This window comes from Nannospalax galili, unplaced genomic scaffold (genome assembly GCF_000622305.1).
Source record: "Nannospalax galili isolate Female #2095 unplaced genomic scaffold, S.galili_v1.0 scaffold265, whole genome shotgun sequence".
Lineage (NCBI taxonomy): Eukaryota > Metazoa > Chordata > Mammalia > Rodentia > Spalacidae > Nannospalax > Nannospalax galili.
The window spans coordinates 647,677-665,369 of record NW_008353747.1 but is presented as its reverse complement, the minus strand read 5'-3'; the positions used below and the strand labels follow the sequence as shown (position 1 = coordinate 665,369).

The window sequence follows — 17,693 nt, the reverse complement described above, 5'->3', positions numbered from 1 at the left end:
GGATGGTGGAATGGAGGTTGACCATTGGATATCTAGAAGGCTCAGATTACAAGAGGAGGAATTGTGCTTCTAGGAAGAACAAGGCCCAGTTTGGTTAAAGACACAATGTGAGTAGCAAGCCTGGAGGACAAAATGGACAGAAGATGTGGCCCTTTGTGGAAAGGGTGAGTTGGTTGGTTCCTCAGAGCAGCTAGGGCCTTGGGGAAGCCTAGAGAACTCTTCCAGGCAGTGGCTAATACAACACTTTAGGCTTCTCTGGAATTCAGAATAAAGTCCCCAACAGAAGGCCCAATTGTTCTTCAGCTGAGCCACCTCCTTCAAGGGCTTTTCCAGGCTGAGGAATGTGTGATTCTGGGTTTCTGTGAGCAAACGGAACTTCCTCTTACTGGAAAGAGGGGAAATAGGCTTACACCGACAGAAGAGGAAATTCTGTTGAACTGTGCTTTCCCAAGTTTGTAAATAGCTGTAGTCAAGGGCCTGCCAAGTGCCCCGCCCTGCCCCCCCCAAATCTCATCTGCCCTATTCACACAATGACAGAATGCACAGCCTCCTAAGAAGTCAGGTCACAGTGGGCTTACAAAATATTCAGCACCCCAAGAGGTTGGGTCCCCCCCACAGAGCCCACATTAGGTCTACAGAACACTCAGTACCCCCAAGAGGTTGGGTTCCCCCACAGAGCCCACATTAGGTCTACAGAACACTCAGTACCCCCAAGAGGCTGGGTTCCACCCACAGAGCCCATACTGCTCATACGAACACTCAGAGCCCATATTGTACCTGCACCACTGGGTGGAAGTTCTCTAGTCCCCACATGTCAAGGGCAGAGAAAGTGGAGGCGGCGCTGATGCCTGCTTGGGATAGCACAGTAACCCTGAAAGACACATCCAGGCAACCGACTAAAGCTCGATATTATCGAACCCCCACAGAGAGGACACCAGATACTGGGAAGCTTGACTCACTGTTTCCTGTAGTGTTCATGGGTTTGAGGGTTTCTTTCAAAGCAAACCCACAATTTAAAATTAAGTATAGTGTTATTAATGACCTACAGAACCTTTCCTCACTATCAGATTGATCTGAGCTTTGTTCAGTTTCCCATAAACCTTTAAGGAGGGTCCTGGGACCCTGCAAACACAAGGAAGGACTAGGCAGGATGAAATCAGTTTTTTTTTTTTAATGGCTCTAACTAAAGCCCAATTCACACAACAGAAGAAGTGAGGGAGGAGGCAGGGGGACCTGTTGTAGTTAGTATTTCATTTCTTTTTTTTTTTCTACATTCTATTTATTTATTGTATGTTTGAGTGCCTGTGAGCACATGCCAGGACAGCCTGCTGGAGTTAGTTCTCTCCTTCCACCATATGGATTCCAGGGATTGAACTCAGGTCATCAGGCTTGCTTCAAGTGCTTTAACTTGCTGAGCCATCTTGCTGTCAGCCCAGCATTTCATTTCTTCAACAATCACCTACTGTGTGCCAGATGTGGCATTCAGCCTTTGCTTCATGGAGGAGGCCACCTGGGTATAAAGTGGCAATAAATGTCACCTTCCATGATTAAGTGACATGAGAGAAACCAATGTTCTACACTAAGGATGAGGCAGGAAGCAGAGATGGTGGAAGGCTGCCTTAGCTCTGACTATAACAGGTCACACAGCCTGGCAGGGGCTTTAACCACAAATAGTCTGGATGCTGAGAAGTCCAGATCAAGGTACCAGCTAATTCAGTTCCTACTGAGCACCCTCTTCCTTGTCTACAGGTGCCTTGGAGCTGTGGCCTCATTTGTGTAGAGAGAAAGAGATCTCTAGTCTCTTCCTCTTGTGACATCACTAAACCCATCATGGTTCTCCATCCCCATGACCTCATGAAACCTAATAACACCCCCAGTAGCCTCATCTCCAAACATCATCACATTGGGGGGGTAAGGTTTCAACAAATGAGTTGGTGGGGAGACAATATTCAGCCTATTACAGATGCTTGCATGTATACATGGATCAGGGGAAGTGATTGAGAGAAGAAGGGGAAGATTCAAAGGACACTTTAAACAGAGTTGACAGACAGGGTGACAGGCCGGAAAGAGTCAAGTGCTACTGGCACTGGAACTTGATGGTGAGCAGCACACAACGTGGAAGGGAAAACATGGTGTACGGGGGTCAGAGGGAGGATTCAGGAGATGCTGAGCTCTGGGTTATTTGTGTCACACAGAGGAAAGGTCTTTCAGCATTGGAAAGACAGGTCTGGTACCTGGTTAGGACTCTGGACTGGGGATTTTGAGGTGAGATCTCTGTGTTCTCTGCAACTTGCAACAGTGTGGAGATGAAACGGGTCTGGAGAAGATTCCTGACCTCCTGCAGCCTGTCTACTCAGGACATCCACCTGACTCCTGTCTCTAGGAAAATATCCTGTTGGCATCTAGCATGTCTCAGGGATCTTTAGACAGTCACAGCCCATCACTAGGGCATGAGATAACAGCTGAGGGATTCCTTTAGTGAATTAACCCATCTGAAGAACCAAGAAACTCTGGAGTAGGCACAAGAGTGGACACAGGTATGTGGCTGGCAAAGTTTACGCGAGGGTGCCACACCTGTATGTCTCAACCTGCACAGATATGAGGAGTTCCTGGAGGCTACGGCCTCATGGTGGTCCTGGCGAGAACAGCACATCCGTCAGGGTGCTGTTACTTGGTTATCCCAGATCTGACAGTGTCTCCTGTCTTCCACTTCCCACACCTTCCTTCCCCATTCCACAGGGAAGAGTTTGTCACCATTTGCATCAGAAGGACCTGGGGTATCTGCCTTCTGAGACGTTTCCCTGAAGCCCAGACATTTTTTGTTGAAGATTTATTTTAATTATGTGTACTTGTGTGTGTATGTATGGGTATGTCCACATAAATGCAGGTACCCATGGAGGTCAGCAAAAGGTGTCAGGATCCCCTGGAGTTGGAGCCACAGGTGGTTGTAAGCCACCCAACTTGGGTGCTAGGAATCAAATTCAGCACTATTAACTGTTGAACCATCTCACTAGCCCAGAACCAGTATTCCTGGATGCTGGTTCCCAGGAACCTGCTTAGGAAGTGAGTTACAGGTGATTCTGACATGCCTGAGGGTAAACTACTCCCTTAGGAAGTAACTTAATGATTGGCTGCTTTTAAAATCCAACCCTTCCCTCTCCAGTGCTCCTTAAATGGCATCACCTAGTCCATCCATGCCTTCAAGTCATCTGGGTATTGATGACTTCCAAGTGCCCAAGCAGGATTTCCCCCAAACTCTACTCAGCTACTTCCTCTAGCATAATTATATCTCCGTATAAATGTCTCTAACGGCACTCTTGATTACTCTACATGCAAGCTGGTCCCTTCCCATCTTCCCCCTGGAGTAAAATGGCACCACCAGCCTCCTGGTATAGGCCCAAACCCAGGAGTCATTCCTACCTGTACCACTTCTAACCCATCAGCTACCTTCCAGACAGATGGTGACTCCAGTCACGTACTCTCCCCACTTCCTGCCACTGTCAACTTATTCAAATCCATTGTCACCTCTCCCTTGGACCAATTGAGTCTCTGTATGTTCCCTCTGCTTTCTTAGCTAGCTCTGTGCCATTGCCAGCCTGAACTGATGCAGGGGGCTGCCTGCACTGGACCAGGAGGGACAGATGCCATGCAACGGGCATGGAAGATGAGACATTGCCAGTACTGAAGAATCTGGAGCCCACCCAGAGATGGACAGTCTGTTGGGGCATAAGAGGTACCTGTGGTAGGTACTGTGATGGAGGTGGATGTGAAGGATCTACAACATGTACCCCAGGGGCATCCAGCCCAATAGATATGTTCTGGGAGGACTCCTTGGAAAAGACAAGCCAAGCATTCAGAAAACTTCCTAGCCAGTGCCAACTTCTTCCTTCCTTTCACAATCACACTGAAAGAGCAGTTCCACTCAGTGATTCCATCTGCTGTACTGGAAACTCCAGGGACACCCTGCTCATGGTGCTTCATATGTGAATGGCACCCCTGCAGCTGTGCAGCCTCTTGCCCCTGGACTTACCAGTCCTCAACACACCAGATCTCATCTCATGTCTCCCTTCCTTCCCTGAAGGTGCCCCATGAGGCCTCCACAGACTCCTGCTTCCTGGTGACTTCCAACCCACACTCATTCCTTCATTGCTCAGTCATTCAGTTCACCTTTTCCATGTCTTCAAACTGGAATCATCACTTTCTCCTTTATTTATTATTTTTATGTGTATGAGTATTTGCCTGCATGTATATAAGTGTACCACATGTGTATAGTGCCTACAGAGGCCAGAAGAGGGTATCAGATCCCCTGGAAGTGGAGTTACCGATGGTTGTTAACCGCCATGTGAGTGCTGGGAATTGAACCTGGGTCCTCTTGAAGAATAGTAAGTGTTCTTAACTGCTGAGCCCTCTGTCCAGCCCAACTTTCTCCTTCTTAGTTTTGATAATATCTAGAGCTTCCCATCCTGATTAATGGCACTTCCACTCACAAGGCTGTGGGGGTCATGCAGATCCTGCCGAATGGTCTGTCAGCCTCACCTCTTCAGCAGCCCTGCAGCTATCCTATCCTCCATCCTTGTTCATTCTGAGTCCTCATCAACCCTTACTGGGACCACTGGACACAGATTTCCAAAGGTCAATTTCTTTACTTCCAGCATCCCTTGCCCCTAAGTAACCTTCCCTACTGTTGACTGAACTGAGGAGTGGAAATGCACATTTGAGCTTTGAATTCCATTGCCAAGCCTGTAAGACAACACTCAAAGCTTTTACTTAAGCCAGAATGTTCTTTAAGATCCCCATCCACACACCCCCACTTCCTGTCCAGTCTCATTCCCTTTCACATCCTCACCTGCCTTCCCCCAGCATGCCATGCTGTTCTTGCCTCTGTGCATTCCAGTTCCTCATCCCAAAATGTTCTTCTCCTACTTTGCTGCTTCAAGGCTGCTCAAGTATCCTCCTCTGCAAAGCCTCTCTGGGCCAATCAGACCCAGTGTGCGCTTCTTCTAATACGTAACTTGTCACTGTACCATCATTCAGGGACCAGCTCATTATTTTAAATGAGAAGGTAAGTGTGAAGCATCCCTTGGTGCTTTCTGTGCCTGGAACAGTGAAATACCTTGTAGGTTCTAGAGGCACATCTACTGAAGTCAATGGAAAGGCATGAAATATGTGATCTATTATGCTCAGTGGATATGAGAAGGCTCCAACATGGAGGTCTGTGGCAGGCAATAGAAGTTATGAGCCCATGATTCAAGGCCAGCAAAGAGTCGGCATAGGTAACAGAGCTTGGGTGTTGTAGGAACTCAGGGCTTCAGACCAAACAGGAGACCTAAAGCAACAGAATACAGCCCCTAGACAGGGTGAAGGATCTTCGAGCCATTCAGCATGCATTTGCTCCCTTCTTAGGCAAGCAGTCATTGAGCACTGACCCTAGCCAGGCCCTCTGGGACTATGACAGGCAACCAGATATGATCTTTCTCCTGGCTCAGTTCTGAACACACACACCACACTCCATTCACCTTTTCCCCACTCTCACCCAAGCACTGAAGTTACCCACTGTGAAACTGCCTCACAGCTGGAAGAAACCTCAAAGCTCTCTAGGCCAGTGGCAGCCTTATACAAACAAGTCCTCTGGGGCCCAGAGCATCTACCCATCATCTCTAAGGGGAAGGACCTGGACTAAATAGATGAGGGTTTTTCCACTTTCCGCCTATCTTCCTCCCAGTGGCTCTTGGCTTCTGTATGAGCAATCTCATTTAAGGCTTTGGGGAAGGAAGGGAAGCCCATGGCTCTGCAGGAGACCGAATGGGGTAAGAGATAGGAAGGCATGGAAGGTTGGGAAGGGCGGAGTCCACCACAGCCTTGGCCTCCAGCGCTGCCCCACCTGTTGTTTTGCTGGACTGCTGCTCCTCTGGGCAAGCAAAACATTTTCACTTCTGGTCCCCAAGTGTGAGAATTCACTAAGCCACTGGCTTCCTGTTTTGTACCGGAGCCGCTCAAAGATTACCACTTCTAGCTGTTTTTTGATCACTAAGCAGTTTTTAAAAATAAAATAATGGTACTTCATCCGTTCCTGCTCTGAGCTTCTCTAAGCCTTGGAGCATAGAAAGGGACACCATAGACAGTGGCTGCCTAGTTCCCATCACCCAGCTTCTTTTGCTGCTGCTGGCTTGGGACAAGGCCATGCAGACTCAAAGGAGTTTTGTGGGTTTTTAAAAACACTTTTATTGGATTCTTTGAGAATTTTATACAATGTATTTTAATAATATTCAGATCCCCTCCCCCACCTCCATTCCCACCCAACCTCCCCACAGACTTCATGTCCTCTATTATTTTTTTAATATTTTAATATTATTTTTATTTTATGTGTATGCATTGATTGCTTGCATGTAGGTAAGTGCACTCCTGTCATGCAATGCCCTTAGAGGAGAGAAGAGACTGTCGGATCCCCTGGAACTGGAATTACAGACAGTTGTTAGCTACCACGTGGGTGCTTGGATTCGAACCCAGGTCTTCTGCAAGGACAGTGTTCTTGACCGCTGAGCCATCACTCCAGCCCTATTATTATTTTTTTAAGGTCTATCCAGTCTAATGTGTGTCCTCAAATGCTTTTGAGTGTGGTCCATCCCCGGGAGCCTGGTCAACCTACATGGTATCACACCCTTAAAGAAAATTGATTCTCCCTCTCCCAGCAGCTATCAGTTGTCCATAGTTCCTCAGCCAGGGTTGGGGCTTCTTGCCCACCTTCCTCCCTCTATGCTGGGAGTTTGTCTGGCTTGAACTTGCATAGATCTTATGCATGCTGTCATAATTACTGTGTGATCATATGCATAACTGCCCTACTGTCTGGAAACCACCATTTCCTTGTAGTCATCCACCACCTCGGGCTCTGTTCTACTTTTCCTCTCCATTGCTGACATAAAAAAATTGACCAAAACCAACTTTAGGGAGAAAAAGAGTTTATTTTCTCTTACATCTCCCAGGTCATAGTTCATCACTAAGGGAACTCAGGGCAGGAACCTGGAGGCAGGAGCTGAAGCACAGACCATGGAGGAGAGCTGCTTACTGGCTTGCTTCCTTGGCCTGTGCTCAACCTGCTTTCTAATGCAACACAGAACCACCTATCCAGGGGTGGCACTGCCCACAGTGGGCTTGGCCCTCCAACATCACTCAACAATCAAGAAAATGCCCCACAGACATGGCCACAGGCCAGTCCAATGGAGACAATTCCCAGTTGAGGTCCCCTCTAACCAGGTGTGTCAAGTTGACAACTAAAGCTGTCCAGTACAGCTATCCAACGAATCTTTCCACTACTACTACCCCCTTCTTAAAGAAGATTCTATGATTTCAGTCATCACTTAGGTTGTCCCTTACATAGAAGACCTTGACTTCCAGGTGTGCTCTTCTCTAGAAAGGTATCTGATCATAAACACAGGATCATATGTGGTTAAGGATGGGAAAGGAAAAATCTCCAAGTGTTGATTTTTAGAGCACCAGTCACAGGCCAGGCCTAGAGCAATGCATAAGATACCCTAAAGAGACCAAGAACTTTCTTCACATAGTTTCCTGAGAAGTTGCTGCCTCTAACCAGAACTACACAAGGCCCCCCAGGAAACTCAGAAGAGATGCAAAGTCTAACTCTGTCTGCAGGAATTCTCATCATATAGGAGAGAACAGGTTAATCTCCTGAGAGACTGCACATCCTATAGGGCCTAACCAAGTTCCTGGAGGAATAGAAGAAATGAATGAATGAATGAATGAATGAAGTTATGGGAGCCAGAGGATATTTATATTAAAATCAGCAGAGAACATGGTTCATGGGTCTTGAAGAAGGCTAATCTGAGCCACTCTGAAGAATGGGCAGAACATGGTGATTTGGAAGTCAAGGAAGGAGTAAAAAGCAAAAGGAGGAGTGGAGAGTCAGTGAACGAGAAGCTCAGAGCTGAGGGTGGTGCCTCAGGATAGCTGAGCCCTAAGACCCCCATTCCTCACTCCAGGAAATCTAGAAAGAGGTTAGAGTTACATCCTTGGAGGCCGAGGGTGATAGGGGAGCTGCAGCTCGGACTGATGCTCCAAGTCACTGACCAAGGATCTTAAGGAAAATAAATTATTGCCCAGCTTTCAGTAGATAATTTTCCTATACCTGAGCCTTTGCTTCCCCTCTCATGAGGCTGAAGTAAGACTGGGGGCCTGGAGCCCCTGCCCTGTACCAGTGTGTGCCCAGCAAACATTAGTGTTCATCTATCAGGTACAGAGTGGCTTGCTTGGGAATGGGAGACAGGGAGGGAGTCTTTGGACAGTCTTTGATTCTGCCAGATCTCTGTGAAGTTTAGGAAAGACGAGTAGGCATGTCAAAGAACCTTATCAGTCACCTTTTAACACACACCTCCTAAATTAGAGTTAAGACTTCACACTGTATTTGTATCTTTCAACTATTTATTGAGTACCTACAATGTGCCCTGCATATGATAAACAGAGATTAAATTTTTCTTTTTAATAAACAAGGTAAGAGCCAAGAGGAGCCTTAGAGAAACAGATTAATCTTTGGCTTTCTTGATGTTGAAATAGATGCCCAGATAAGTGGAGTGACTAGCCTATGGCCACACAGCACTGCAGGACAGAGAGAGAACCAGGTCCTTTTCTACCATGTTCAGTCCTTACTCCACTAAGCCCTGAGGTAAGGCTGTGTCTCTGAGGCCACAGACTCTGCTCAGGCTCCAGTATGACCAATGGGCAGCTGGGCAGCCCTGGACAAGTCAAGCCACTTCTCTGAACCTTTTGGTCTCCCTCTATATAAAGTGGGTCGATAATAATCCCTGTGTCACAGGGTGGCCACAGGGCTCTAAATGCAGTAACATGTATGAAAATGGACTGTATAAGCAGTCTGGTCCTCCACAGGCTGCTGAGTACTCTTTCCCGAACAAGATTGCCTGCCATTTCTTCTTAATGAGCACTTATTAAGTTTATTTATTGTGCTTTATTTGAGGGGTTATTAGAGAGCTCCGGCTACAAGAGGCTCAGCCTGGTTGGGGTTTTTTCACATGGAAAAAACATGATCCTCTGCAATAGGGATCAAAATCAGTAGTGTCTGCCAGGTGTGGTGGCATTTGCCTTTAATTCCAGCACTCAGGAGGCAGAAGCAGAGGCAGGCAGATTTCTGTGAGTTGGAGGCCAACCTAGTCTACATAGCAAGTTCCAAGTCAGTCAGGACAGACTACATAATAAAACTCTGGGGGGAGGTCTAGATGTCTTGTCTTGAATCCTGAGGAAAGTTACAGGAAAGAGGAAAGACAGGACTTGATGTTAATTGGGTCTAGGTGTGGCTAGAAGGGGGTGGAGGGAGGAGGACAGACCTGCCAAGGGCACCAGAGAGGAACCGTGGCAGAGAAATCTCAGTAGGCAGCCCCAGGACAGCAGGCCCTCCAGTGGGATGAGGAAGGTTAAGAGGAGGGAAAGGGAGTACTACAGAGGCCTGACATGGCCAAGGATCTGAGTGCCCAGCCCCCACAGACCTATAGCTGGATATTTACTCTTTTCTGAGGAAGCTGGAATCTGCTCCTTCAGAGTCCTCAACAGAGGAGTCCTAGGGTGGGGCCCAGTGTCCAGAGTGAAGAAAACTGTGCTACACTGTGGGCCTGAGGAAGTAAGGAAAACGAGGGGGCGCAAAGGGAACGCAGATCGCGTCAGAGGGCCCTGAAAGAGGAAGCAGCATATTCTCGGTTCTGCTTTTGAGGATGGGAAATACCCTCCTCTCTCCCAGCCCTGGACAGATGTCCCTGTGTCCTCACCTGAAGCCACCTGACCTGGGGCCAGGACTACCTGGGACCCAAGTCTCATTCTCTTTAGAGGTTTTGCCAAGGTCACTGAGTCCTGAGCATTTCTGAGGACGTAGGTGATCCACACTGAGCAGGGCATAGTTGAGCTTGTTACTGGGGCCGAACAAGGTTCCAAAAGGGGACGTCAAGGCTGGTATCCAAGGAAGAAGAAAGCCAGAAGCAACAGTCTCCTCTTGGATACAGTTGGATACCCTTCTCTCCAAGAGGCCTTTAAGGAAAGGAGATGGATCAAGAGCCATGAGGGGCCCTAGAAAAGAAGACCTAGCCAAAAGCATTTAACTCTAGAGACTTGGTTTGCTGTGTCTGAGCCTGGCTAAGCAGGCAAAAGGCCCCTAGTCTCTGGCCAGAAGCAGGGAGGAGCTGCCAGGCTCCTTCCTTCCTCCACAGTCAGTTTAAGGCCTATGCAAGAAAGAAACACGGACTTCAGCAAAGGGCAGATAGGCAGCAAATCATGGCACGCCCCTTCTCCTGTCTCTGTCCTGGCCCTTGCCCTTTGGCCTTGGGTGGGGGCTGGTTGGTCCAGTGCCCAACTTGAGCAGCACAGGCCCCTCATGCTGCCCTCTATTCACAGCTTCTTCAGGAACTCGGCCTCTCTGGACAGGCTCAGTCTATACTAAGCACCCAGTAAGCTAAATCTCCTGGTACCAGCTCCGCCTCCAGCTCAGTAGGTCATGGGCAGAGGAAGAAGTGCTGACTCGGTAGGTAAATTGTCCTGCCGTCCTTGTCCTTACAGGCTTTGCTTAGCCTCAGCCTGGGGCCTCCTGCTGCCCTACCATCTCTGGTCACTTTCTGCCCCACAGGGCAGGCTCTGTACAGAAAGGAAGACACTGGGAGATAGTACCTCATGCCCCATGCCCATCCCAGTGCAGGAGCCTGGACAGTGAGGACGTGGTTGCTAGACTGCTCTGATTATGTTTGGTAAGTACTGAGGTCTCTCACAGAAGGGAAAACCAGTGAGGGGAAGGAAGGCAGCAATGGTAGAAAAGAATGGGAAGTGCCCAGACCAAGCACAGAGGAGAAGACTATAGGATAATGACCCAAGTTCAGAAAAGTTGGTCACTGGTGGGAAGGTTTTATAAACATGTCTAAAATCACCTCTCTAACCACATAACTCCCTAGTGAAGATGACTGGATCTCCAGCCCTTGGAGTCAACTTGACAAGATGAAGTGACAGCAGATGCCACATGAAGAGTGCCTCCACGGAGTCTCGGAGACCTGTCCACACTGATGTGACTGACAGGAGGAGGAGGGCAGGCCTGGCTGTGATTTGCGGGATCGGCTCTGCAGGATACGTGGCTCCTATGGGCCCAGGGCCTCCTGGAATCCAGGAGTTCTCTTTGGGGAACAGTTGTCTCTCTGTGTCCGGCTGAGCCTGGCCAGGTCCATTTGCAGAGGCCCAGGTCTATGAGGGCTGAAAGACGACCAAGAGAAGGCCCGTCATTCCCCACACTCTGGGCCAGGCCAGGCATTCACAGTCCAGGGAGGGAGAGAAGTCCAGAGGGACTCATGCTGACACAAGATCCTTTTCCTGTAGAAAAGAGAAGGGAGGGTGAGGAAGAAATAAGGCTTGGGAAGGGCTTCTCTATGTCTGGTCAGTGTGGCCTGGCTCTCCTGAGCAAGCAGAGAGGGAATGAATAATTTCTTTGGGTTCTGAATGGTTCTTGGTGCTAGGCTTGGCTGCTTGGAACCTCTTAGGACCTTACTCAGATATCATACTCACTCAGAAGTTCTCCTGCCCTCCAACTCACCTTTCATGATTTCCAGAAGCCAGATGTTCCTCCATCAGACTCTCTCATTGGAGAACTTCATATAGCCACCATCTGGACTGCTGATGTGGCCACTGATGGTGAAGGGTGGCCCCACCTCCAAGTCCTTCAGATTCCTGAGACAGATTATCCAATAAGGTTCTGCTGGGAACCCACCCTCTCCTTGGAGCCTGTTTCGCTAGACTAGAACATGGGAAGCTGTTCTTGGCAGGGTGCCGGGGTATTTCTAAATCATTGACTTGTTGATTTATTTCTGAAATAGGAGTCATTCCTTCTCTCGGGCAGAGGAGGAGCAGGCCTACCTTGTGGCAAGGAGTAGATGAGATGCCTTACCCCAAAAGGCCTTTCTGACTTCTGTTCCTCAAATCCCTGACTTTGTTTAATTGCTTTCTCTTTTGACCCCGGACTGTGACTGAGACTGCACGTACTTGTGGGCAAAGACTTTACCCAGCCATCCTTGTATCTTTCAAAATACACAAACTGGAGGCTGGAGCAATGGCTCAGCGGTTAAGAACGCTGGTTGCTCTTGCAGAAGACTTGGGTTCAAATCCCAGCACCCACATGGCAGCTAACAACCATCCATAACTCCAGTTCTAGGGAATCTGACAGCCTCTCTGCAGGCATTGCATGACATGGGTGCACTTACCTACATGCAGGCAGCACACTCATAAGGATAAAATAAAAATAATAAATAAAATATTTAAAATATGTATAAAAAGAAATATACAAACTGTCTATAATAAAACTTTGCTGAATAAATGAGGAGCACAAAGGTAGATGGGTGGGTGGATGGATGGGTGAATGAGTGGTTGGTGGGTAGACAGAAGGGTAAGTAGGTGGGGGAAGGATGAATGGGTGGGTGGGTGGCTGGATACATGGATGAATGAGTAGGTAAGTGGGTGGATGGATAGATGGATGCAAGTTGGGTAGTGAGTAGATGGGTGGATGGGTAGATGAGTGGGTGGGTGGATGAGTTGGGTGAGTGGATGGATGGACGGACGGATGGACAGATGGGATGTTCTCTGCCTGAAAGTGAACTAAGATAGTTGATATCACCAGCATCTGACATGATATTGTCTTTATTCAAGGTTTTACTCATGAAACTTTTCTAAATGGACTTTCTGGTTTGCCTTGGGCATGGAAAGAGTCAAGAAAAGGAAGCAGTATGTTCTGTTTCTATCTCTGGTTCTTTCTTCATCATATTTTACTCTCAATGACCAGTCCACCCAGATCTGCTCTAGACCTACTTACCGGATTTGGTATAAGTTGAAGACAAAATTAGGCCCTAAAAAGACAATCCAAAAAGAGAGTTAGGGTCTCCAAGGAAAGCGACTATCACCCTCATGCAAACATCTGGTACCCTCTACCCCATCCATAGGAGTGGGTGAACAGACTGGCCTCAGGATGCTATGAGAGGGTTGCAAGACCCTTCAAGGTCCTCTCATTAAAAGGGAAGGAAGGAGTCCTAGCCTAGAACCCAAGAGAACCAGACCTAGGCTTAATTCAAGACTCTACCAGGTTCCAACCATGTGATTTTTACCACATGCCCCTATCTACTTCAAAAATGGAAGCTGGGGGCTAGGGATTTATCTCAGTTGATAGAGTGCTTATCTAGCATACACAAAGCCCTGGGTTCAACCCCCAGCACTGCAGAAACCAGGCATGGTGTCAAACACGTGTAATTCTAGCACTCAGGAGGTGGAAGGAGAAGGATCAGAAGTTTATGGTCATCCTTGGATACACAGGGAATTCAAGGCAAGCCTAGCCTGGAGGCCCTGTCTTAAATAAAGACAGTTAATTAATTAGAGGCTACAGCTGGGTACAGATGGTACATGCTTGGATTCTCAGCACTTAGGAGGCTAAGGCAGGAAGACGGCAAGATGGAGAGATTGAGGCCAGACTAGGCTCCATAGCAAGACCATGTCTCAAAAAAAGAGGCTATAATAACCTCTTCATTGTGTGGAATTTAAAAAGCATATTAGAGAAAAGTACATTGACACATAGTAAGTGCCCAACAGATATTTGAAAAGTATCTGTTAAAGTTAACTGCACATCTGGGAATATTTCTCTCAGTATTCCAGCTTCTCCGGTTGAGAAGACCAGAGGAAAGTCCAGGAGACTTCCAAGATAGCTGGAACATCAGCTAGCTTGGAGTCTGGGAGAGAGCCCAAGACCCACAGGCAGGGAAGGACACACGTGGAATCAGATAGGCACCATGGCCTTCCAGATGTTGCGCTTGGCCTTGGGGGTTACCAAAAAAGAAGCTCACTATCTCCAAGGGTAGGAAGAACCGCTATTCCTTCAACAAAGGTCCCACATCTCCATCTGAGCTGCTTCAACTGCTCAGCCTCCAGCCACCCACCTAAGTCTTCAACCACTGCAATTGCCACAGGAAATATTTTTGCATCCATTAAGCTGAAAGGTTTGCAGCCCTGTCTGTCCTTGCCAAGCACTACTGATGAGGAAGGGTGCACAGAGCTGGGGTGGCTCAGCCCAGTGCTCACTCACCCTCCCAGCAGTACCCACGCTGGTACCACTTGGCCAAGCTGTAGCCAAGGATGGACACGAGCAGCAGCGACAGTCCCACGCCAAGGATCAGGCCCAAGGTGCTGATGGAGTCCTCGCCTGCAGAGAAACCGGGTATCCTGAGCCCTCCTACAGCCCCTGCATCAAGGGCCTACACCACATTCTAGCTTCCTCACCCCCACACTCCCACTGCTTATCAAAGTGGCTGTCTAGTAGGAGCCTTGATCCAAGCTGTCTGATTCAGCCCAGCCATGCTATAGTGGGTATGTCTGATATCTGCATTTTGAGAGTAAACCCATGCAATATCTTCACTATGTTAATTCAAAGTCCTCTGATAACAGATACTTTGGAGCTGGCCAGGGAGGGAGGTAGTTCCCTGAAGTCATGAGCATTCTACTTAATGGTAGAGGCTTTGCCTGCTTAGAGAACAGCCTGGGAGGTCTAGCCTCAGCATAAGCATGGTAGTCATGAGGAACAGCCTGGAGACTCCCAAGAACATAGCCAGGTTAGGAGCTGGAGAGATGGTTCAGTGGTTAAGAGCACTGGCTACTTTTCCAGAGGACCCAGGTACAATTCCCAGCACCCACATGGCATCTAACAACTCTCCGCATCTCCAGTTCCAAGGGAATCTGACACCTTCTTCTAACATCCACAGGAATTGCATGATATAGGTGCACTTATATACATGCAGGTAATATGCTCATATACATAAATAAGAATAATAAAATATTTTAATAAAATAAAATAGCCAGGTTATTATTCTGTACTCATGAAAACAAAATGAGTGCTAAATGCAGAAAGGAGGGTCTCTCTTCCTAGTCTTAAGTTTCAAAGGTCCAAAACCTTAGAGAAATGAAAATCATTCACAGCACAGAAAAGAACTGAGTGAAAACAAGGTTAACCCTCCTGGTCATACTAGGAAAAAAATATCCCTAGCCTAGAGAAAAAAGACATGAAGGAAAAGCAGTTTGTAAAGATATCAGTAAGTTCCAGAGAGAGGATTCCACATTCCCTCCTCCAAAGTTACCACCCAAGGAGGCAGCAGGATTCCCAGAATTGTGGTATCCCAGAGCTATACAAAACTCCAGGGAGACAGGCCCACGTAAGAACAGTGCCTGGGCAAACATCTCAGACAGCCTCGGAGAGTGGCTTTGCCCTGTCACAGCCTGAAAAAACCAGCGGCTTATGTATCACCGAAAAAGGCAGAGAAGTCACAGAGAGCCCCCAGGGCTGGAGAAGCCCAGCTGTGCAGAGGGTTTGGGGACACCTCTGCAACATCCTCCCTACCTGATGCTCAAAGCATTGACCACAGATGTCACTATGGCTGTCAGCGTGAGCTGATGACATCAGGGCTCTCCACTCCTCATCCCTCCCCAACTCCTTACCTTGCTCAGAACAAAGGAGAACAGAGATCTCCAAAGCTCCTAAAGGTTCTGCCATTTTGACAAATTAAGACTAAAATTAGAAATTAGGGTCTAGAAATAATGGAGTTGCATTCCTTGCACATGTAAGTTTGTCAACTGAGATCGGTGCCTGCTACAAGGACCTGGTGGTGAAGATGACAAAATATCTCAGAAGGTGTAAGCAGCCTTATGGAAGGGATTGAAGGGGTAGATCACTCCTGCCATGTAAAGACATAGAAATCATTCTCCACCCCTGGAAGATAGCCACAAACCGCCCCCTTGAAGGAGAGAGCAGCCCTCACCAAGCTTCTCACTACTGGCACCCTGATCTTAGACATTCTGATCTTCAAAATGTGAGCAACAAATTTCAATTTTTTACAAATTAGCCAGTGTCAGGTATTTTGTTATAGTATCACCAAAGGGTTAAGACAAGCAGAGAACCCTGTGGAAGCATTGGCCGTGGGAACTAGAAGTTGTCTCAGTGGGGGCAGCTACAGGTTAGGGCAACTGTGGGTAGCTTTGTGCTAGCCCAAAAAGCTTTCAGTCATGCCACAAGTGTTTGATGGCGTCTTTTCTACACAGGCACTTGTATTATAGGAATGAATCGAGTAGATAGAAATCCTCCTTGAGTGGAGAGAAACAGGCAATGGACAGAAAAAGAAATTAAATATGTTGTATTTAAGAAGATGGTGCATGACAGAGAAAACACACTGGGCAGAGAAAGAGCTAGAAGGTACTGTGGGGGTGGAGAGGAAAGGTTAAATAAAGTGGTCAAGGAAGGCCTTGTGAAGAAGGCAGAAGTTGGGGAGCCGATAACTCAAAGGAGGCAAAAGAAAAAATATGCCAGGTAGACATCTCAAGTGAAAATATGCCAGACAGAGGAACGGACAAGTTCCAACAGAACTGAGGAACCCCAAGATGTGAGCAGAACAGTAAAGGGGAGCCAAGTAATACTGTGCTCTGAAGACAAAGAAGGGAGCCTGGCTTTTTCACTAAGATGTGTAGTCAGTAGAAGTCTCTGCACAGAGAACGTGTAGAGACAAAAACTCAAAAATAAAAGCAAAACCCCTACACTTTAGCCACCGGGCCACAACTACTTGAAGCCTGATCCCAGTGACTTATGATTCTTAAACAAATATTTGGAGCCTAATTCTAATGGCCCATGGTGCGCTACCCAAATGGCTAGTCTTAAAAAAGACAACCTGGGGGCTGGAGAGGTGGCTCAGCAGTTCAGAGCACTGGCTGTTCGTGCAGAGGACCTGGGTTCAGTTCCCAGCACCCACAGGGTGACTAACAACCATCTTAACTCCAGTCTGGGGTATCTGATGCTCTCTTCTGACCCCCTTGGGCATTACACGACACAAGTGCACTTACCTACATGCAGGCAATGCATTCAAACACATAAAATGAAAAAAGAAAGACAATTTATACTCTGAAATTTACTACTTAACAAGATAGTGTGATGCCCACCCACCTAGCCAAATATAGTCTTCACAAATGGCCCATGAGATAAGACCAAGTAACATCCCTCTCAACTGCTATAGAAGAACTCCTTCTCCCTCTCAGCAGGATATCCCCTCCTTGGGAACTCATATACTGCCTTTTCCCAATGTATTTCAATAAATTCTATCATTTCATGTACTGAGTACATTATTTTTGCCACCCACACCACTGACCTTTCCAGACACCATTTCACATGTCAGAAGGGCACGACTGATGGAAGATTATCTCCAACTGGCTAATGTGTTAAGAAAAATGGAAAAGAGCTGACCTTGAAGGATGAACAGTCAGGAGGCTACTATAAACATCCAGGCAAGGAGTGAACATCAGAGGGAAAATGAGCGAGGATCCAAGGCCAATGCCAAAGCAAAGTCATTTGTTCCAGTTTCCTTTCTGTTGCTGTGATAAAACACTCTGACCAAAAGCAACTTAGGGGAGGAAAGAGTTTTTTCCAGGTCACGGTTCATCACTGAGGGAAGTCAGGACAGGAACTGAAGCAGGAACCAAAACAGAAACCATGGAAGAATGTTGTTTACTGGCATGTTCACTGGGTTGTACTCAGTTGGCTTTCTTGTATGGCCCAGGCCCATCTGGCTAAGGATGGTTCTACCTTAATGGGCTGAATCCTCCCATATCAATCATCAACCATGAAGATTATCACAGAC

The 17,693-nt window shown here is 47.5% G+C and overlaps 1 protein-coding gene across 1 annotated transcript; it reads right to left on the bottom strand.

The window, feature by feature from the left end:
• Positions 1–7,211: 7,211 nt before the first annotated feature.
• Smim35 (small integral membrane protein 35) lies at positions 7,212–15,565 on the bottom strand. The gene is made up of 5 exons (XM_029554960.1): positions 15,511–15,565; positions 14,108–14,224; positions 12,851–12,884; positions 11,582–11,715; positions 7,212–11,361 (listed from the first exon to the last, which is right to left on the bottom strand). Exons 1-4 carry the CDS (start codon positions 15,563–15,565, stop codon positions 11,616–11,618), a joined length of 306 nt encoding a protein of 101 aa, XP_029410820.1. The 3' UTR covers positions 7,212–11,361; positions 11,582–11,615.
• Between the last annotated feature and the right edge of the window lie 2,128 nt (positions 15,566–17,693).